This window comes from Ascidiella aspersa, chromosome 6 (genome assembly GCF_963924565.1).
Source record: "Ascidiella aspersa chromosome 6, kaAscAspe10.2, whole genome shotgun sequence".
In the NCBI taxonomy this organism is placed as follows: domain Eukaryota; kingdom Metazoa; phylum Chordata; class Ascidiacea; order Phlebobranchia; family Ascidiidae; genus Ascidiella; species Ascidiella aspersa.
Genome location: NC_139452.1, coordinates 25581971 through 25604534, shown reverse-complemented (window position 1 = coordinate 25604534; position 22564 = coordinate 25581971). Strand labels below are relative to the sequence as shown.

At 35.8% G+C, this 22564-nt stretch overlaps 3 protein-coding genes across 4 annotated transcripts; 2 read left to right on the top strand and 1 right to left on the bottom strand.

The window, feature by feature from the left end:
• Positions 1-1280: 1280 nt before the first annotated feature.
• LOC146140998 (copper chaperone for superoxide dismutase-like) lies at positions 1281-2997 on the top strand. Of its 2 annotated transcripts, XM_083391209.1 has the most exons (2): positions 1281-2120; positions 2898-2997. In XM_083391209.1, exons 1-2 carry the CDS (start codon positions 1342-1344, stop codon positions 2929-2931), a joined length of 813 nt encoding a protein of 270 aa, XP_083247335.1. In that variant the 5' UTR covers positions 1281-1341; the 3' UTR covers positions 2932-2997. The 2 variants fall into 2 exon arrangements, with proteins under 2 accessions (XP_083247335.1, XP_083247336.1); XM_083391210.1 differs by lacking the exon at positions 2898-2997 and having other exon boundaries at positions 1281-2890.
• On the top strand, positions 2899-6777 carry LOC146140997 (GPI-specific phospholipase A2-like PGAP3). The gene is made up of 3 exons (XM_083391208.1): positions 2899-3035; positions 3798-3901; positions 5399-6777. The coding sequence occupies exons 1-3, from the start codon at positions 2934-2936 to the stop codon at positions 6168-6170; spliced, it is 978 nt and encodes a 325-aa protein (XP_083247334.1). The 5' UTR covers positions 2899-2933; the 3' UTR covers positions 6171-6777.
• A 1344-nt stretch (positions 6778-8121) lies between these two features.
• On the bottom strand, positions 8122-21399 carry LOC146140996 (ERO1-like protein beta). Its single transcript, XM_083391191.1, has 14 exons — positions 20498-21399; positions 20035-20154; positions 19443-19529; positions 18902-19023; positions 18415-18488; positions 17741-17861; positions 17251-17303; positions 16384-16428; positions 15451-15543; positions 14584-14726; positions 13678-13781; positions 12829-12979; positions 10968-11089; positions 8122-10138 (listed from the first exon to the last, which is right to left on the bottom strand). Exons 1-14 carry the CDS (start codon positions 20594-20596, stop codon positions 10057-10059), a joined length of 1416 nt encoding a protein of 471 aa, XP_083247317.1. The 5' UTR covers positions 20597-21399; the 3' UTR covers positions 8122-10056.
• Positions 21400-22564: the final 1165 nt, after the last annotated feature.

The window sequence follows — 22564 nt, the reverse complement described above, 5'->3', positions numbered from 1 at the left end:
TAACAAATGTGCATAAGAAGATTAAGTTTAACATACTTGACCCAACCACAAACGCTAACCAGCGCCCTAACCCAAATAATGTGCGATAATTTAATAATTATAACGCTTCAGGCCCCAATACCTCAATTTGTGACGTAATAATCTTAAATACAATGGACGAGAAACCATCTTATGCCCATCCGAGTTTGGGCTTTTTTCCCCAGCATTTAAAGAATTATTAAAATAACGCACATTATTTGGGTTAGGATTCGGGTTAGCGTTAGGGTTTAGGTGAGTCAAGTGTTATTAATCCTATCTCATACTTTTTGTTATCTTTTCTGAACATTTAATGAATATTTTTAATTTATCTACGCCGGGAGTTTACCTAAAGGTCCAAATCAGTGCATTGCCAGGACCTCAAGGTCTAAAAGTCTAGACTTTTCTGCCATTGGATGCCCTGATTGTCGTAGACTATTGTTATTTATTGCGTTTCATGCCATTTTGGTTAGGTGAATACCCATTAGTGATTCCCGTGTTTGCATCGAACCGTTTCGAATCTGAATTCGAAAATCACCATTGTGCAGCAGTTAAAACCAAGGAGCCAAGCCGGTACCGGTGGCGGGCTCAAAAAAAAATTGGGCGCATTGTGCACCAAATATGCGTCTGCGAAATGTGCACTTAATATGCACTTAGTGTGCACTGAATGTGCACTTTATGTGAACTGAATGTGCACTTTATGTCCACTGAATGTAAAATGCATTTGCACTTTATGTACAGACAGGTGGTCTGAAATTCTACTTCTACCACACGAATATTAGGGCCTGGTTAGCTTTTGGGTTTGGATAATTATAAAAGGGTTAAGGTAGGTAATATTATTATAGAAATATCATTAAATAATGAATACAATATTACTTGAGCCACCCGCACCCAAACACTAACCGAACTCCTTAAAGCTAATTCGGCACTCTTTTACTTATGTACGTGAAAATTAATAAAGAAAAACTTTCTTCAAATGCCGCATACCACAATGCATATTGTTTGGGTTAGGGTGCGGGTTAGCGTTTGGTTGAGGGTGGGTCAAGTTATTATTATTAATAAACATAATATTACTTGACCCACCCGCACCCTAACCCAAACAATATGCGTTGTGATATGCGGTATTATTTTGTTTTGTCTTTTGCATAACTTTTCACGTACATAAGTAAAAGAGCGCCCAACTTTCTTCACAAACTACCAGGTAAAATAAGCTTATACTTAGGGGCATCTCTAACCTAATTTATAAGCACATTTTTATGCAAAAATCTCTTTGTTCTGGAAGCTTTAACATTAATTTGTTGTTTTCAACTGACTAAAAAGACCAAAATGAGCGTGGACATTCAAATGGAGTTTGCCGTTGAAATGTCATGCAAGTCTTGCACCGACGCAGTGCAAAAAGTTCTCAGTGAAAACTCGGTGAAAATGGTTTCAATTAACCTGGAAAAGCAGCAGGTTGTTGTCGAAACAAACAAACCTTTCCATGCTGTGCAAGACATCATAGAAACAACAGGCAAAAGAGCAGCATTGATTGGCCATGGCACAAATATAAACGGTAAACATCTGGGTGCTGCTGTGGCTGAAATTTCTGGGCCCAACTCAAAGGGAATAATCAGGATGCTGCAACTGGACAAAAACCAGTGCTTAATCGAAGGAACTGTGGACGGACTGTCGCCAGGAAGTCACGGCTTTAACATTCACGAGTTCGGTGACGTTTCCAACGGCTGTGCCAGCTGCGGCGACCATTTCAATCCTTTCCGGCGAAGGCACGGAAAGAGGGAAGAGACGGAACGCCATGTCGGAGATCTCGGTAACATAAAGGCGCAAAACAATGGCAGATCTGTGTTTCGCTTTCTTGATAGTCAGGTCAAGATCTGGGACATCATAGGAAGGTCGATGGTGATTCACGAAAGACCCGACGATGGCCAAGGCGGATCTTCAGCGAGGGATGGCAACTCGGGAACAGGCGTCGCTTGTGGAATTATCGCCCGCTCCGCTGGTTTGTTGCAAAATGAGAAGCGGGTTTGCGCTTGTGACGGTGTTGTGATATGGGATGAGCGCAATGTTCCCGCAGCTGGAGAAGATCGGAAAATGTTTAGTCAAAAATTGTAGGTACTTTGTCGGACAGCCAGAGATGCAAAATTAACATTAATTGTGTTGATAATTATATGTGCAATATTTTGTCTAATTTGAATGTTACGATTGTGTAAATATTCTACCTTAGGCCTGTTTACATTACAGCTGCACTGAGCTGTGCTGGGCTTAAAGAATCGCTCCAAAAAGTAACATTTTTTTTTCTATAGCTGCACTGGGCTTGGGTTTAGCAAAGTGTAAAAATCATTCCAAAGCGTAGTTTTTTTCAGCTGCGTGAGTTTAGCAAAGCGTGAAACGCTCGTCACAATAGAATTTAAATGCAAATTACACTTTGCTCAGCTTAGTGCAGCTGCAGTGTCAACGAGCCTTTAAGTGACTGTATGTACATCTGTGTGGTATGTGGCCCATGATTTACAATGTTCTAAAGCACAATTATAAGTATACAATGTTATACATTTTTTTTTAATTTACTAAGCTGTTAATGTGACAGATCATTTTACTGCATCCTTCCTTAAATAATTTGGCAAGCCTTAAATTATATGGTAAACAACATAGCTCCAATATACTTTCATGCTGATATATCTACAGTATAAATGTTTTTTATTTTAGGTTTAGTAGTTGGTGAAGTCTATAATGTTGGTGATCTGAGGCATGACATTTTAATTGGTTTAGTTTATTGCAGCATAACCTATTTATTTTGAAATATGTGGTTTTAATCTGAAACTGTATAAAACTGTCTTTGATGTAAAACTAGCCCTCAGATAACAATACAATTTGTGTTTATATTTTAGATATCTAACCTACATTAGATTTAGCTTCCCTTGAAAATGCTTATGGAAGCTAATCACACAATTGCATGTTTTATTCTTCTGCTCTCACTTTCTTTAAGTGTATATGCATCAATCGGAGACAGATCACAAGACTATCTGGTAAGTTATTATCTTTACTAAACCCAAAAACTGTATCTTTTAATTTATGTCAATCAAATTTTTTTTCGACATAAGGTTATGTTTGGGCCATATTTGAGGAAACTTTTTAGCATAAAGGCACTGAAAGTGTTTTGCTAAAGGTTTGGTAAAGTCATAAAGTGCAACAGAGCAAAACTTGTTACCTAAGAACAACCACACTATTTATGTGAATAAAATGTTCATTTTTACACTGGCAAAATCGTGATCCGTAGTGGATCTTTTTAATTTTTGTGTGGATCTTCCAATGTAGTCTTAAAAAAAACTTGAAAAGAAAATACCTTTCTAAGTAAGGGCAATGCTTTGAATAGGTTGTTGGATCTTTGTAAAGAGTTGGTTATGTTTTTGAATGAAAAGGGTCAAACTAGTACTCTGCTTAAAATCTTTGTAACTTGGCCTTTCTTGCCAATTTTTTTCCCATCTAAATCCGAACTTGAAGCTCCAAGTCCAGGGCACCATGAAAATTAAAGCATGTCCAATATTTTTACTATTCGTATTTTAGTGGATCGTCATGTTGTCAGTTTTGGCTGTGATGGATCATGGCAGATATCATTTGAACACCCCTGGTGTAGTGTACCAATTAAATGTGTTTGCTAACCTACTTACAATAACTTAAGTTTTGTCCGATGTTATATGAAAATTTTAGTATTTTTGGTATGGTATTTTGATCACAGGTTGCTTATATGCAGATTGCAGGTGGGCCATTAATTTCCTTTTTGTTTTTAGAGCTGTCTTGGAACATGTCAAGCTAGTTGTAGCAATGGTGAGTTTGATAGAATGCAGTCAACATATATGAAACTAATGGGCTGGAGTTGCTTGGAAGAATGCAAGTTAGTAGCATTTTTTTAACTTTTTTGGTGTCATTTAGGGTCATTAAGTCATTAAGAAGGAATCGTCACTTACTGTATATATAAATTTAAGAAATACAGTTTTAATTTAAATTTAAGAAATACAGGTTTGATTTGTTAAAAATTGGTATAGACCTGTTCTGGTCCATGGTTAATAAGGTATTTTTTTAACAAATTGCCATTAGTTGTTTACATACCTGTCCCTTGTCCCTAATACTGCTGGTAATCAAAAATAAATACCATATGGTGCCGCCAATGTTTTTGCGGTAATAAAAAAAATCAATTATTTCTTTCGTTAAACATGTAAGGACATGGCTTACCATTATGCTTATTTTTAAATTTCATCAATGTTATAAAAAATGCTTTTGATACCCTTTGACTAATGCCAATATTTAAAAGACACTGTTTAAAAAGTTTGGTAATGCAATTCATTTATCCCTCATCCTTATATTGTTTACAACTTAATTGTTGGCAATTTTTTATGGGGGTGTTAAAATATGAACTTAAACTATCCTGTCAGGAATCAAAACTGTTACTTTCCAAAAGTTGCATAAACGCTTTTTACGAAGCCCTGGCCTGGAATAATAGCCGTTAAATTGCAACACAAAGATTGACTAAGACTAGCCAACTAAATAGCTTTCTGTCATGTTGCCTTGCGAAATAAATTCTATTCAGGTTTACAGCAATCCTAATCAAAACAGTTTTGTTCTTGTTTCATTTTTGAGCAAACAGCGCTGCCACCACTAAAGTCTTAAACCTATTGTTAAAAATTTGCAAAAAAATTGTTTTCTTTAGTATGAGAAAAGAGGATTTCTTGTCAAATGTTTTGACTGATATCTTTTAATGAGAATGTACAAAAATATAGTAGATATTTAAAATTGATTGTCGGTCCTCATATAGATGCCACTTTCAGAGCTTTAAACCCAATAGTTCCCAACCAGGGGACCGGTTGAAGACAACCAACAGATTCCAAGGTTTGTGAGTTCAAATCTCCCTGCAGGCTTGCTTTTCGCAGCCAATTCTTTGCTCCTTATTGGCAACGTGATTTTGCTACTAACGCTAATTGGGTGATCCGTGGAAACGCGTCATGCGAAAATATTGGCCGGGTTGTTTCTTAGAAAAATGAGGTGTCAGTATGCCTAATAATTTTCGAAATGGTCTTGTGATTACAAAAAGGTAATCACTGCTTTACCCAATCGAAACAAGGTACACATTCACTGTCTTTACATTACAAGTGGGCTTTTGGAATGTATGTCAGTCGTGGTAAGTTATCAAGGGGGCTTTATTTTCTGAGCTGCAATAAAATTGGTTAGTGACATCCATGAACAGTGACCAGTAAGTCAGTGACTATATCCACCTTGCAGAAAGGCGTTGTTTTGCTTAAATTTACTTTTTAAATGTAGCTATGAGTCTCTTTTCACTCGTTATCTCAGTATCGATGATGTACAAACGCCGCATAAGCATCTTCACTTTTCCCAGGTACTCGTGCATGTGGGTTCAGGTGGAGGTATTCGAGCAGCACGAGATGCCCTGCCGGCAATTCCACGGCAAGTGGCCTTTTGTGCGCATCCTGGGCGCCCAGGAGCCGGCCTCCAGTCTCTTTTCAATCCTAAACGGCGCCTCCAACCTTTTGGCCTTTTCCCGCTATCGCAAAGCGGTGCCATCTGACGCCCCTATGTTTAAAGTTGCGGCGGTGCAGGCGGCGGTCAACATTAACGGGTGGTTCTGGTCGACCGTTTTCCACGCGAGAGACTTTCCCTGGACCGAGCGTCTCGACTACTTCTGCGCCACGTCGATGGTGGCAATTTCGTTCTACGTGTCGCTACACCGCTGGACTTACGAGGCGTCCAGCTTCGAGCGAACTGCGCGCTATCGCTGGCTGTCAGGACACGTCATATTCGCGCTCTATGTAGGCCACGTCGCCTACTTGAGCCTGAACCGCTTCGACTACGGCTACAACATGAAGGCCAACGTTTGCGTGGCGCTGTTAAACGCTGCCTCGCTTTTAAGCTTCTGCTGGTACAAGCGGCGCTCGCACGCCCACGTGCGGAAACTGGCGACGGCGGTGATACTCACGATGGCGTTTCTTTCGTTCGAGCTCTTCGATTTCGCGCCGATCCTTTGGACTCTAGACGCGCACGCGATCTGGCATCTACTCACCGTGCCAATTCCTCTGCTGCTGTTTTCTTTTTACGAAGGCGACCACCTCATGCTGGACAGCGCATATCGGAGAGACAAGAAGATTCCGTGATGGCGTGATGCTTCATATACTTTGTTTGCCTTCGTTTTTGTCTGGCCCAAGCACTGTTTTGCTCGCTTTCAGAAAGCGCTGTTGTTCCTATTTCGTTTTTAGCGTTTTTTTGATGTGTTTTATGACCTATATTTGCTGGTGGCCTTGTTTTATGCAGATTTGAATAAGATTATTTTTTTATATAAAGAGTGTTATTTATTATTATCGTAACCTCGAAATCTCGTTTCGGTGAGTTATTCAGAGTATTAACTTTTTCGACTTTGGCCGAGAAAATATAGTCGATTTGCGAAGTTAACCGACTATATGTGCACATCCTTGAATATTCCACTCACCCTCGTATTTAAAATAGGGTGGATATCTAGCAATTCACTATAAGGCTGTCGCATCATTTACCTAACCTTATACCAGTGGAATACTTCCCATTTCACCCTCACGATTTACACTAACAGTGTTCGGCCTCCGAAACTTCTAACTACGCAAGCGCACGTCGGAACGAAGTTCTTAGTAGTCTTACTTACGTGAGATGGTACGACTCCAGCCCAATAAAATAACTTTGTTGAGTCCGACTTCGCATCCCAGGTTTATCAGTTAAATATTCGTCGTTGTGACACAGATAATTCTCCAAACATTTTTGGATCGCATTAACTTCAGCTGAATCGTGCACCATTTTTAGCTGCCGAGTAAAACTCCTGGACTTAAAAAAGTCTGTTAATTTTGCTGGTATCGGACTTGGGACTCAAGTAGTTGAGTACGTAAGACTAGTTAGCCGAGCCCCGAATCCGACATGCGCAGTGCCAAATTTCGAAACGGATAAGGCCACAAACTGTATATCGCACATGTTGCCATATAGTCGGACTCGCGTTCAATTTTATACCGGATTCGGACAAGGGTTGTCTTTAACCTACTCCACAGCCATTGTATAAACAGTTATACTTTACAGCACCTTATAGCGAAAGTTATAGTTCACTCAGCTTCATTGTGAGAGACAATTAGACAAAATGGAAGATAAATATTGTATTTATGCGTTTCAATCACTATTTTATATTTTTTTTGTCTGTGGCGAGGTTGTGGAGTGAAATTTGACACTTGTAACAAGAGCAGAGTAGGGATTAAAAATGCAGTGAAACCTAGACGAATGAGGCAGTTTAATAATCCAAGTAAACTTTACATCAGTGGTAACATAGCTTACCAGTATTCACTATGGTTGAATGCGAATTTTCATTTGGTACACCAAGTTACCTTCAGCTATCCTGTGAAGTTTATAAAAAAATTACCGGTACCACAAGTGTATCATCATTGCAGCTACCAAGACATCTATCGCGTTGCTCGTTCTATGTTTGGCTTACTGGTAAATACGTTAGGTGGATCCTGGTTTAGATTCACACCGTTTGGTTACTGTCAATTTTGAGCAAAACGTCTTCACATGGTATACCTTTGTCATTGTTGGTGAACTGTTTAAAAATATTTTTATAACAAAAGTACGTCGTAATTACACAGCCTATACTTCTTAATCACTTTAAATCTATTATAATTAATTACCTTTGTAAAAATGCAGCGTTGCAAACACTACTATATTATTATTGAAAGCTGTTAACAATTGTCTAAAAAGGCCCTAAACTAGAGGTTAAAGTATCCTAATCCATACCCCACAGCAGTGGTCGGCAAACTGTGGGCCTTCAAGCAATTTTAATGGGCCGCGGGTTATTTATTATTATTCTATCATGTAGTTAATGGCCACGTGATAGCCGTGCATCTGTTTAACTGTATTTGTATTTTGGTTTATTATTGCTTCACAAATCACTACATATAGCCGACTAAATAACTTGGTTTTTATCCATTTTTTTCCCTTTGAGAGGCACAGGCCTAGACCATAATAACCCACTTAACTAGTCCACGTTACCCCAGTTAAATCCCTGGTTTAAAAACGATATGCACATCAACTGAATAATGTATATAAAGTGGTTTCATTTCACCAGTACGTTAAAACACCCAATAATTTACTTTTAAAAGCGCTAAAGAACAAGAAAACAAACAAACGAACGAACGGATACAAACGCGTACATAAACGGATTTCTATAAATAAAGTAACAACTCAGTAAAATGAAATCGCCAAGGCTTCCAGCGATGACGTAATATGTTTTGAGAGTCCGATGGTAACAGTGGGATTCGAACCAGCGACCCATGGAAGTCGCCTAATACTGCATAAACGTCGCACGGAACGCTAAGTTAAAGAGATGGTTTTAACAGCGTTGCTGCCATGACGGAAGGAAAAAGTATTGAGTTACTAAATTGTCATATCCGCCACCCAACTAATGATAAGTATACGCTTTATGTAGCCATTTGAAGGACAAAGAACCACCGAATACCATACCTTGAAACTAAAGCAGCTGTTACTGGGGATCAATTGCCTAGTTTTTTTTATGTATTTTTGCGTGTTACCTAAAAACGGCGTGTATTTTTTACCTGGAATAAAAGTGTAGATTTAGGTGATAATAGTTCGCGCAATCCATCATACCTTGTGTGCAAATTTTCGCAACAAAACAAACGACAAAGTAGTATTGACTTGCAACCGAAAGTGGAGAAAAGAAAAGTAAGCAACAAGAAAAAGAATGAAGTTACAGAAAGTTTTGAAAGAACAACTTGCGAAATGCCAATTTCCACTCAATTTTCCACTCGTTAAAAGTTCGCCTTTGCAGAAAGGAGGTAATTATTCGGGTTGAACAACTTAGAACACATAATTGAAAAGCGATGAAATGTTGCGCGGAGCTATGGCCAAAAAGACACACTAGAAAAAAAAACGACTCTATAGCGTTCGCAGCGAACTACTTTGTAAATCTACAAAATGTGCTGAACCCGAAGCTACTCACCCACAGCAAGCAAATTTGCGAAAAAAAAGAGCGCCATAAGAAGGATGTCCGATAATATCGATACCCGATCCCAAGTGTAAGTATCGGTTCTCGGCCGATACTAGGATAGTGCTCGTCCGATAATAAGTTAAAATATCAATTTTGGACTTGATTTTTGACCAAACGCAGCATTTCTTCCTTGAAAACTGAATAAGTGTTAATCAACTTCTTAACCCTAAAGTAAAAAAAACTGGTAAAATGCCTTCGGTTCAATTACATCTACTTTGCTTATTTCCGCATAGTAATGACTAGGGCGAATATTTTTTGACTTGTCAAAAAAAGTCAAAATTTTGTCAAAATTTACACGTTACGTCAAAATTTGTCAAATTTGTTTTGATTTATATAAGTCTTTTCAACCGTATTATATCTTCATTAGACCAATAAACGTTATAAAAAACGTGTGAATAACGACGCCTAGGTTATTTAAATCAATTTATTTCTAACAGGTCAAAATTTTGGCAAAAAAAAATATTTTTAGGTCAAAATTTTAATTTTTCAGGTCAAAATTTCTTAATTTTTAGGTCAAAAAATATTCGCCCTAGTAATGACATTTGGTGTCGGATCGTTTGTCCAAAATATCGGGTATATGAATAAAACCTCAAGCATAGGCGCCGAACGTCGGTGTGCAGAGCGTTTTTGTGTGAGAGCGACGTTGAGCCTAAAGGTGGAAAATAAGGTTTTGAAAGGCGAAATGGTTGGCTCAGTGATAACAGGCAAAGCTGTTATCTAAGGGCTCACATTTTTATCTAATTAATAAGGAATTTTGCACTGTATAGAAAATAACACCCTGACATTAAAGTTCGGCGCCTATGATCTCAATCACCGGACATCCGTAGACTGTCAGCCTAGAGTTTTAGACTTTTAGATAGAAGCTGCTTCATTTACAGAAAAATGCGAAGGGTATTGCACTACGCTTGAGCAAGAAAAAAAGACGTTTTTTTGTTGGTGATGTAGGCTGCGATTGGCTGCCCCAGTCGGTGCTACAGTTCAACGTGACCGTCTTTGTGCATTTCTTTGTGCATCTGTCGGAACATTTCCAGGAAGTTGATGCTCTCCGAAAGTCTGCCAATGTAGAAGGAGAGATTTTTATAGGTGTGTTTCGGTTAAGCGAGCGTGATGTTTAAAATGGGAGCACAAAAAGGCAATTTTTCCCTATGTGGGTTACGAACAATTCAAAAACTTTGCGAAGAAAATTTTTAGCTTTTTAAAGGCCTAAAATTGGACAGCACGAAAATGTCAATAATTTGTGATGTTATTCGAATAATAGTTGAACGTGTTAAGTGTAAAATCAAATTTAGGGTAAATTCCATGGCCTTCAGACAAAATTGTTTCGCTTTATAGCTACAAATAACAGTTTTTTTTTGGCTAGAAATTAGATATACTTTTTTAATAAAAATACACAGAAATCGGTTATTTAAGATGTTACGCCCCCCACCTAATACAAGTTGGGCTCTATATTTTTCACAGAACTTTTTGCAGTATGTATAGTATAGTGTTTAGATCAGTGTTTCTCAACATATGGTCGCGACCCAAAATTGGTCTGCACTTTTAATTTGTTTGGGTCGCCAACTGCAGCAGTTTTTAAGAGGCCCGCGTTAACATTGTTTGTTGTGATTAGTCCAGGGCAACATTTCTCCAGAATGGAATATTGAAAAAGCAATACTAAGACATGCTTATATTAAATTCGCACTTGATAAAATGCTAGTATTTTTTATATTAAATTCGCACTTGATAAAATGTTAATTTCTTATGTTTTGTTCGAAAAAAAAAAGATTGGTTTAAGATTCCCAATTAGTGTTTACGCCAATTCAAATGGCATTTAGGCCGAGATGAACGTTAACCCGCTCAAACTGGTATGACGATAGGTTGAAATAAAAGTCGAGAAGTTTACCTTGCAAAGCCGTTGATAAGCGATACGATCTCTTGGCGAACAAGTCTGAACGGAGGTTTGGTGCTTGTGTCGATTTCCTTGGCCGAAAACAAGATCTTCAAGGCCGTCCCGAGTCCTTTCGTCTGCATGAAGCAAAACGTGACATGAGAGAAACATATGTATTTATGTAATTAAAAATAGCTGCTCTGGTAATTTGTAACCGTTTCGGCAAGTTGGGTAAATGGCAAAGATGAAATAGGCATAATGCTAGCATAAGCCTGCAGCGATTTTGCTGTATAGAAAGTAAAAATTGTTTTTGGTTAATTTTGAGTTGCTGATTTCAAAAATGGCCACGACGTTTTTCTACAAATCGCAATTCAATTTTTGATAGTAAGAACAAATAAGTACCCCCAAGCAACATTCACATTCACAAATTCATATAATCAACCATGCAGACCTTTAAAACCCTGTTATTTCTTGGATTGTTACTAAAAGTGACGAACACCATATTAAGACGAATCTTTGTCAGGCATATTTAAATAATGTACGCCATACGACTTTATATGGTAGTTGGTCTGTCAGTTCAGGAACTAACGACATCCGGGCCTTTGTGCTCGATATTCGACTAAGCGTAAGACAGTGTTTGACAACCTTTAAGTCAGTGATTCTTAAACTAGTGTGCCTGGAGAGATTGTTAAGCGTGCCTTGAACATTTTGGAAATTTCGGAAAATGTATTATATAGGTACACACCCAAGCATTTAAATGTTAAATACTCACCATCTTAAACGAAATTGATACTATTGAAATATTTATATGAATATCGTTTGTTGTAAAGTGGACAATGTAAAGTTACCATATTGTTGTTCTGCATAAAGTGTTCCGAGAAGTATTTAAGTTTTTTAGTGTACCGCAAGCTAAAAAGTTTGAAAACCTTTGCTTAAAATCAGGGCTGGGAAATTATGTTTTACAGGTGGCCACACGAGAGACAGAAAATGTCTTGTATGATCCCATTATAAAGATAGCTATACAATACATATTTTAGCCTTGATAAGCTGGTAAGAGTAGAAATAAGTAAGGATGCCTTGCTTGTGTAGTTTATTAAATAAAATATTCCAAAGTTACTAAAAAAGCGTAAATGCACATTTCAAGCCGTGGGTCGGATTTGCCCCGCAGGCCGTAGTTTACCCAGGTCTGATTTAGATGGTAGACGACCCGTCTTACAAAAAACGCACAGCATATGGGCCCATACTTGCAATAAGTTTAGGAGGCCTCCAGCATGGAACATATTGTTTCGCTGTGGTAGGATAAGTCATTTCAATCGACTTCGTAAGTGCACTTAAGTCACTATTTTTCAAATCACTTGACTTGACTTTAGTCTTTTGACTTAAATGACTTAACTTAACTTAAGCCTTTTAGACAAATCACTTGACTTGGACTCGAATTTATCTCAAATTTTCTACATTAAACAATTTGATTGCTGTACATTGCTTTTGTGTTATTTTTAGTTGAATTGTTACTCGTAATCGGACGAGTGCACCAATTTTTATAATTTTACATTATTTTATGTCAATGTCATAATTTAAAATTGACTTGCTCTCATATTGACTTGACTGGGACTTATTGGGAAACCGATGACTTGGACTTGAATTGGTAGCTTTGCAAAAGACTTTCTTGGACTTCAGTTATTTTCCAAATACTTTACTGAGACTTAAGTCATTTTTAAATGACTTTACTGGGATCTAAGTCATTTCAAAATGACTTTACTTGGACTTTAGTCATTTTAAAATGACTTTACTTGGACCCGAGTTATTTTTAAGATGACTTAACTGGGAATTCAAATAAGTCATTTCAAAATGACTTGGTTAAAACACTGTATGATACCTGCAGCTTTCCCCACAGGCGGCACTTTTCGCAAGTAACACAGTCGATGATGCGAGTCACGTTCAGGAAGCGGTTGACGAATTCGCGCTTGAGCTGCTTGGCGTTATCGTCCTGAAACATAATGCCCTCGTCGAAGTGCATCGGGAACTTTCTGAAATTAGCAAAAAATCGAGGTTTGCTTTGGCTGTGCTTGGGAGTCTCCGAGGCTCAAATAGGTTAATAGAATGCGAAGTAAACTTTACTCTGTTTTGACACTTACAATGACCACGGCATTTTCTTTTAATAATTTTTGCAAATTGGAATTGCAAACGAAAACGCCGTAGCAGTGGTGAAAGTAAGCCGGAACAGCGGCGTTCCCGTAAAATTATGTTGTAAAAATGTTCTTATTATACCAGACATGTCACTTTTTATCAGGCTACCCTGCGCAATCTTCTTTAATGTATTTAATAAAATATTTCGGTTTCATATTCCTAGTGCACAAATAATTTCATGTTTACATGGGTTATCTGCTTTAAAGCTATGAAATAACTTCGAGACGTCATCTCTGAACTTTTTTCTGCATTCCGGTAGAGATTAATACGAAAAGTAAAAACTCAATTGTCCGGGCTTGTTTTTTGAAAGTATTTTTGATAATTAAAACGTCTTATTTAGCTATTGGAATTCAGAAAACGACTTTAGGTGTAGATGTATGTGAGGAAATAGTTTGGTGTTTAGTGTATACTGCAAAGTTGTCACAATCAAATAAACGGTGATAGGACATGGTTTTGGGTGGCCAACGCGAACTTGAAAACTTTAGTTAGGTATTTTTATATAACCTTTACGGAATAATGTTGTAAGGTTTAGTATTACTTGGTTCGTTTCAACAAGTTGGTGAGCATCCTTTTGGTCTTTCGGTCCTCCTTTGTATTTCCAGTAAAGAGAACTATGCTGTTGCGATTGAAATACGACGAAACCTTAAAACATATAGACTTTTTAAAAACTAAACAGATAAAATTTGCTTAAAAAAGCCTATTGGAATGGTGAACGTAGGATGCCCAGAGTACTATACATATTTAAGTAAAAATAGGAAGAATTTATTTTGTACTGAAATTTTATTTAGTTTCCACACTACAACTCACAGCCATATTATAATCCCTGTTTTAACGACAAGCAGGCTTTTATACAATTATTTTCATAAAGCCAGACATCCTTAAACTCATAATAAAAGGTTTAGGCGAATCTCCCCACTGAATTATGTTATACCTCCCCTTTCAATATCCTGTAATTCATATGCTTCTCGCTTTTATTAGGCTAGATTAGCTTTTATAGTATGAATATTGCGATTCTGTGTAGATAGTTTCTCGCCAAAAAATGGCAGGGAAGTATGAGTTAAAACTACAGTTGTGCATGTTTTTACAGTCATATTTTTGTGAAAAAAAACACTGGAGCATAAAACTTTTTTTTGTCCTAAAATTTATGTTGTTATTCAAAAGAAAATAGCAAAAGTTACAAATTTATAGAAGGCTACATAGTGCATCAATTTATACCAACTTTCCTAGACTAATGAAAATTTCAGAAAATTCCCACTAGTAGGCTATGTTCTAATATGGGTTTTTATTTGCTTAAGAATAAATAAAAAAAAACACCAAGCATTTTGCTCATAAAACCGTTTTCATTTCAATTAGAAGCACACCAGTGATATTTTTCAACTTTGTCACTTAAACAGGTAAGGTACAGCATTTTCTTACTGAAAACTTTAAAAACAAACAAAACTACCTTTGAGAGGGCGCGTAGTTCAAGCAGGTAGATAAAGTACAAGTTCATGAGTCGCGCCTTTCCTTCATTCCTCGTCAAATGGGGACCAAAGCGCTTTTGAAACTCATCGAGGTTCGGACCCCATTGTTGTTCACCCCAACCATCTGCCAACCAAGCACAACCATTGTTGTAATGACTTAACTTAAGTCATTTAGTTAACATGACTTGACTTTGGTCTGTTTGAATAAATGGCTTGAATTTGGTCTTTTTGAATAAATGCCTTAACTTGGGCTTAGACATTCGGTCAAATAAGGGTTAAAAAGTGATTTATTTTTACATTTTTTTATTAAATTTGGGCTATTTATCACAATTCGGTTTTACATGTAAAACAATAAGCTGGTTATATGTTGTTTTTTGTTATTTTTTAGTTGAGTTTTTGCTCATAATCGGACAAGTTTGCCAAATACAATAGTTTATCGTTTTATTTCTAGAATAATGACTTGACTTAAAGTTGACTTGTGCAAATAACGACTTGACTGGGACATGACTTGGACAACTAATTACTTGAAGTTTATATTTTTTGAAAAGATTTGACTTGGACTAATGTCATTTCATAAAAACTTGTTTACAACACTCAGCAAAACACATGGTAAAAAACATGGTGTTCTTTGAAACGTAGACAAAATAATATTGATTTATTTTTAGCTATTCCCTTGATAAAGATCGGCTATTTTACAATTATGCTGGAGTGGAAAACTCATTCGCAATTTACATTCAAAATAGGTTTGTTGAAAAAAAAACTGCCGGAAGCCGTCTTGTGTGGCCATTAGCGGATGATTAAGTACAGGTCATTAGCCACCCATTAGCTAAACATACAAATGGACAAACCTTCAAACAGGTACAGGGCGCACAGATGGGTGTTTATGCTGGTGTGGAGTCCAGAAATAACTCGGTAGAAGACTCGCTTTTCCAAACACATTCCTGAAAGGTGTTAATGCCAGTTTTAGTTTCCTTGATAAGGTGTATTAATATATAACATATATATAATATAAAGATAAATGGTTTGTTGTCAATTTACTGCCTTACTAAACTTCAATCTGTTTAACCTAAATAAAGGTGTGGGGGTCAGCCATTTTTTTACTGTGGTTCAAATAATCTAATTTTTAGTGCTGCAAAACATAGATTATACATTTGTTAACATAGAAATTAAAAAAAATTATAGCTTCATTTTTAATAGTGTTTAAACTTTAAAAGAAAGATATGCTTTTGGTCATATTTACTGTGGTTAAAATAAACTCTAAAATAACGCAAAACAAAAATTATACATTTGTTAACATAAAGATTTAAAAGATCTATGATACCTTCATTTTTTAATGTAGCGTAAAAGTAAGATATAGGCTGGTCACAAATTTACTACTAGAGTAACACTCATAGAGCCATGGGATATGACCAGATGGCTAAACCAACAGTGGGGAAGGCATGACTCACTAATCACACGTAATTACATCCTTGCTAGTTTGATGACTTGTCGAGCTTATCATATGAGCTTGACTATATTGAGTGATTGACAGAATTTGACTGAACGATTATATTTATTATAACCCTGCTAGGCTTTGTTTTAAACTTAAAACTATAAAAACAATTACTCATTTATAATAACCATTCAGCAAATTAAGAAAACATTTGCATTACATAGTTAATTGTTTTTGGCCAGAAATTGGGAAAAAATGATGTGCTAAAATATTTCTAAATGTTACAATTCAGGAAACAACTTAATAAAAGATAAAATAACGCGACCACCACCATTGACATTCTACTCACCCTCTAGGTCACTGTTAGTAATTGCCACTTTTTTCTTTGTGTCGCCTACAAACAGTTAATATTGCCGTAACCAACACCATATATGTATACTACATAAGCTATTGTATGCTACAACCTACAACTAAGATGATAGTAAGTACTATGACAGGCTAAAAGCTAAAACAAACAAAAAGACCTCATATGCTAATACTACTGTATGCATGCAAATAAAATTAACTAATTAAGCCGGACAATAAGCAAGTTGTACTATACAGGGGCTGAAAAAACGAACTGTAAAACTTTTTTTTTTTAATATACAAATTCTTAGTTTTAATTAAATATGATCGGTGTGCACATACTTTTCTATAATGGTTTAATACCTTTAACAATTTTCTTTTAAATTGCAATAAAGCCTTTATATCAGCTTTATATCAAAAAAAAGTTAGCATGGTTTTGTGTGTCACACTGACAACGAATATGTCATTGTGATAAAAATACAATATCCACTTTATCTCACAGTCAAAGAAAAACTAGAGTTATCCTAGAGTTAAACAACAAACTAGGGGGACGATTACAATTCGTGGAAATCAGTAAAAAATTAGTCAGCTACAATTGTAAAACATATGCTGGCATTGCACTGGCCCTACAATAACATCTAGCCAGCAAAATCACATTTTTGTTTCCCCGACAGTTTTTCATTTGTATTTAAAGCTGTGTAGCATCTGAAACGGTTAAATGTTTCTAACATTCTACATTGCGTTACATGTATATCAGGTTGTAATATGATGTATTGGCAATGCAAGCCATCTACATATTATTGACAGTTAGATAACACATTGCAATCTACAGATAATATACTACTTTGTCAATTACAAAATAATTTCATACCAGCTGGCACTCTGCCGAAGATTGGATTGCTGTTAGGTGTCATTGTTTCCGGCCTAACAAAACATTTTAATTTTACGGCATATAGATATTTACATTTAACCTGTTGAATCCTGTTAATGTATGTATATTGGTTCGCCTAAAGGCCAAGTAAACAGAATTGAGTGCGTCAGTTTATTTAAATGTTTATTTAAACTCAATGATCAAACATTTTTCAGTACACATCCGTCATTATTCAACTACTTATATATATTACAGTTTGACGTTATTATTTATATTAGCATTTTGAATGACAAATAATTAAGTGTCATGGTTAGTTATGCTACAACTTGGAAAAAATTGTCTATCTTAAAAAAAATTTTCTGTCTAAGAAATTTTCTATCTCAGAAAAAAAAAACCTGTGATTACTTTTACAAAAACCTTACCAAAGCAATGAAAAAAAAATCTGTTTAAAAAACTACATAACTGTATTTTCAAGAGTTAAAATACTTACATAAAGCAGTTTTCTTCATAAATAGCGCTCCAAATCCGCCAGGCCATGGGGCCCTTGTATCCGGTGTATCTTTCAGGGTTTGCTACCAGGTCAATGTATTGCAAATCTGTTGATTTATCATCTGAAATACATAAGACTAACATGCATAAAATTAGGCAATGGGCTTACAATTTTTGAAAAATCTGCTGTGCTATTTAACTCTGAACATGAACTATATATATATATATATAGGTAATCTATGATTTATCTATATTTTTTTAAAGCAATAGATGTCATTAACTAAAACAGAAACATGTTTAAACTGAAAGCAAAACAGATATGCGCCTTTGTATTAATTTAGAGATGATAATTATCTAGGTAACAATCTTGCTAAAATATTTAGTAGGGGGACGATTACTGCAATATACACAATTCAATGAAACATGCACACACATATGTGTGTTGAGAACTGAGATCTAGCCCTTCGAAGCTGCTTTTTGACCAACGATTACGGCTTATGTTTCATAGGTAGCTTGCGGTGTACTAACATACATAATTGTAAAACTTAATAAAAATCATCATTATTTTTTTGTATACTATTTCAAAAACTTTTAGGTGCCAACAAACTGCGCGTCTTGGTTTATTGATTTTTTTTTTTTTTTTTTTGGATAAAAATAATTGCCTTGAAATCTTACCATCGATGTCACAAAAACGGAAAGTATCATCGTCATGACGATCCCAGCTGTCGAGGGTATCCATTGTGACATTGCTGGAAGTAAAGAAATGCTAAATGAAATATTCATGAGGTAATATTAGCTGTGAGACAACTAGTTAGTTATCATTACATCTATTGTTTGGCCTGTCATGATCTGGCCGACAACATATTTCAATTTATACATTATCAGGAAAAAAGGATGCGAAATAGAAAAACACTTAAAATATTAAATAAAGAATCAAGCTAAATTACTGTTTCACTAACATCTTACAAACCAATAAAGTATCGCAAAAATCATGTCACAGGTCAAAGCAATGTGAATAAATAACAAATTTAGAAATCAGGTGGCATTGTTAAACAGCAAATTGTATTGCAATTTTTGATTATGCAAAAAATTAATAACCATGCAAAAAATTAATAACAAATTTAAAAAAAAATGAAAATTTCTGAATTTTAAAAACACCAACCTCAAAGTGCCATTGACATCCCCCAGAGTAACTCGTTTCGTGCAATCCAAGTCACTAGGATCGCCATCTTCTGTATTAGGTTTGTTGAAGTTTCCGTTTCTCAATCCAACAGGAATGTCGTCCTGCAAAATTTATGGCCTGCTACAGCTGTCCACTTAAATCTTGGTTGCTTAATATTATGGCCGGGACATTTAGTGTTCTACTACAATAAACTTATTTTTCGCATGTTTATCTAATGCAGTGGTTGCCAACTAGGGGTCCACAGACCCCAAAAGGGCTCCTAAATGGTTGCATGAGTTGGGCAGATTTTATTGTGTGTGGCAACAATTCTTGAATGTTTAAGTTTTTCAATTAAATCTTTTTTTAGTATAAATTTACAGTATTGCATTTAAAGATCACTAATAACTATAAATGTAGGCTTAGTTTTACAAAACTATTGGATAAGGTTAGTCCTAAAAGTTCTGTGTTTAGCTTAATGATGTTATAATAAAGGTCTATAATTAAAAAAAGGTTCGGGGAAACCATTGATCAAATTAAGTACCTCTGAGCATATTTTTACTCCACAAGACTCATTTTCACACAGTCCGACATCACCATCAAAGTATTTGCAGATCTTGAACAAGTTCACCTAAAATAGCAATATTAACAGTTAGCAAATCTTGTAGAATTCCTATTATTTTGTTATGCTGTGAAATAGTTCAAAGTTAAAATGTCCCATTAAAACCTCGCTTAAAAACGTTTTCCACACAAGTTACACACAATTCCAAGGGGGTGCGGGGATGCTGAGTCAGAAACAGAAATTATCTTACTGTAATTTATTTCTTTGCTCAGTTAAATGAAAACTAACTCACATTTTCGTATTGTGTGACTGCGTTATATTCAGTCACTTGTATAAAAATGAAATTCCAACGGTTTTGTTACGCAATTCTAGAAAGGGGTATGAGAATTGGTTGGTGATTTTAAAATGGTCCAGCAAGCAAAAAGGTCAAGAACCACTGCTCTAGAGTAATGCGGGATTTCGAAACTGTAGTACTAGTTGATCACTACGCAAACATGTTTTGCGGCTATAACAAAATATTTTAATGAAATTAAAACACTGTAACAATGTAATTCTTAATATATTTGGGACAAACCTTATAATAACGGAAGAAATCTTGTTTTACGAGTTCAGAAAGCAGTGGGTAAATCTGTTGTTTGTTGAAAGCTTCCAGAGTTTGGATGTCGCAAAAGCAGTCATCAATTGGACCTGTTAACTAATAAAAAGAAAAAAATCTTTTATACAAAGCAAAGAACTATTAGAAAAGGAACATCTAATTAGACATAAGATGTGTTACTTAAAATGGGGTATTTCTTGACACAAACAAGCAGAGTCTAGCGCAGGAAGAAATAAATATGGGAGAATAACTATATATTATAGTAATATTAGAGCCATCTAAACGCTAACACGCATCCTAACCCAGATACATAATGTTAGCATATAAACTTACAGACGAAACTGTGGTAGGATTCTAAACCAGCGCCCAGAGTCTATCCTTGTGGTTTTAATAAAAATCTAGCTTTTAAAAAGTATCAACTATCATAGATTTTTTTCCTTACATCACAAAAGCATTTTTCGTCTTCCTTCTTCCCAGCATTGCATGCTCCAGCAAAAAGGACAAAACAAAACACTAAGGAATAAAGAGTGTTGATCAACATTTCCTACACATTATACAATTTTCAAATAACTAAGAAATACAACAGAACAAAACGCAAGTTAAGAACAGTACAAACAGGTTGGAAAATCTGTTCTGAAATGCGTTTAGCTGCAAAAAATGAATCAAAACACACAAAATTTGGGTTGATCTTACGCTTTTCCGTATATTATGTTATTAATAATCGTGTCTTAGAATATAACATTTTTTTAGTCTAGTTTCCAGTCTGGTACTACAGTACTACACTACACAGATGGGAAAACCAAAAAGGTTGAAAAGCTAACTCTATTTTTAGGTTGAAAACTGTTATCTTTCTATTTAAGACATTTTAACTAATATTCATGATTTTTGAAAAGATAAAATGTCCCAGTCAGACATTTTCAGAGTTTCTTTACTTGCTAACAGCAAGGGCTAAAAGCTGCTTTAAAATTGTACATAATTTTTACAATATAAAGTATTTGACAATTTTGTTATTTCAAAATATATTTTTAAAAGTATAATTTTAGACATATCCGCTATTAAAATGGCCGGCGGTACGCAGTGAATTATAATCTTCGTAAAAATATAAACGGACGAAGCACGGAAGTTGTATACTCACTAAATACATGACAAGCAAAACATATGCAAGCAATGTTATAAGCGCAATATGCTACTAGTACTATATAGGGCTGTTCCACCAAATTACTGATACAAATCTACCACGTAAGCAGAGCTCGTGATTCGAACGATTCCAACGTATGTTTGTGTTTTGGCAACCGCAGACGCCGATCACGTAACCTAACGCCTGGACAGCGTCTGTCCCTATTCCATCACATTCCGCACGTAAGCGCTACCTCATTACGTCGTACAAAACAAACTTTTCGCTTGCTTTGGATTGTTTCGGGGCTTTTTGTGATTCACCGTTTACGTAAGTCGGATGAGCCGAACGCACAATTTTCATTTTCGTTTCAAAAGTGACCAACTATAACTGGATTTTAGTTTAATTTTAAGGGATATTCGATGGTTTGTTATACATGAAACAAGTTCCTTGCCTACAGTTTAACTTTAACCAGGCTATTTTTTTATTCTACTTTTGCCTGCAATTACTAATTGCTATTTTATTTGCTATTCCAAAAGACCTAGTTTTAGGTGGTTATTAGACTGTTTCATCTAATTATGCGTAAAGCAATTAATAAAATAGGAAACTGTTTGGGTAACGGTTTATTTTGTTATCAACAAATAGCTTTTTTACACTAAATGTGAGGCTTCACTGCATCCAACGCGGGTTGTGTATGCTTTGGTTTGCAGAACATTAGGATTGCTTCAACAGAAAGGCCAAAGCTGCAGCTGACACACAAAATCAAATTGTAGAGTACAACTGGAATCTTGTTTGGCAACTGATTGCACGTTGATTGAAAACCGCCTTGTGGCTGGTAGGTTAATTAGCGCGAAAAAAATCAAAAGAAAAAGGTGATTTCAGCAAAAGAAAAAAGGTAATTTATTAGTTTTGCTGAAGAAAAACATTCTACAGTAAAAAAGTGCATGAGTAAGATAGAGAGGTGATTTAACCAAAACGTTTAAGGAAACTTTAGTCAGCAACAAAACTTTAGTCAGCAACAAAATTATGGTTGTCGTCTTATCTACTTGTCATAATATACTAGTCAAGTGTACAGGATGTAATATTTGTTTGTTGCATTTTGCGTTGTTTAACTAGTGCTATTTGGCTAATAGTGACATTTTCATCAAACCTATTTGTCTTTTAAACTAACTTTTTTTCCAGGTTTGCTTTTATAAATGTGGCATGCCTGAGGTATCGCCTGTGGTTGCAACTACAATCTATCTGAACATTTTTTCTATTTTTTTTGTAGATCAGCAACGACAGGACGGCAAGGCCAAAAGGTGAACGGAGGAAATTCGTCTCCTCTTGACAAAGATTCATTTTGCTGGAGGTGGGACAATAAAATTAATGCACAGAATATTCAATTTAAATTAC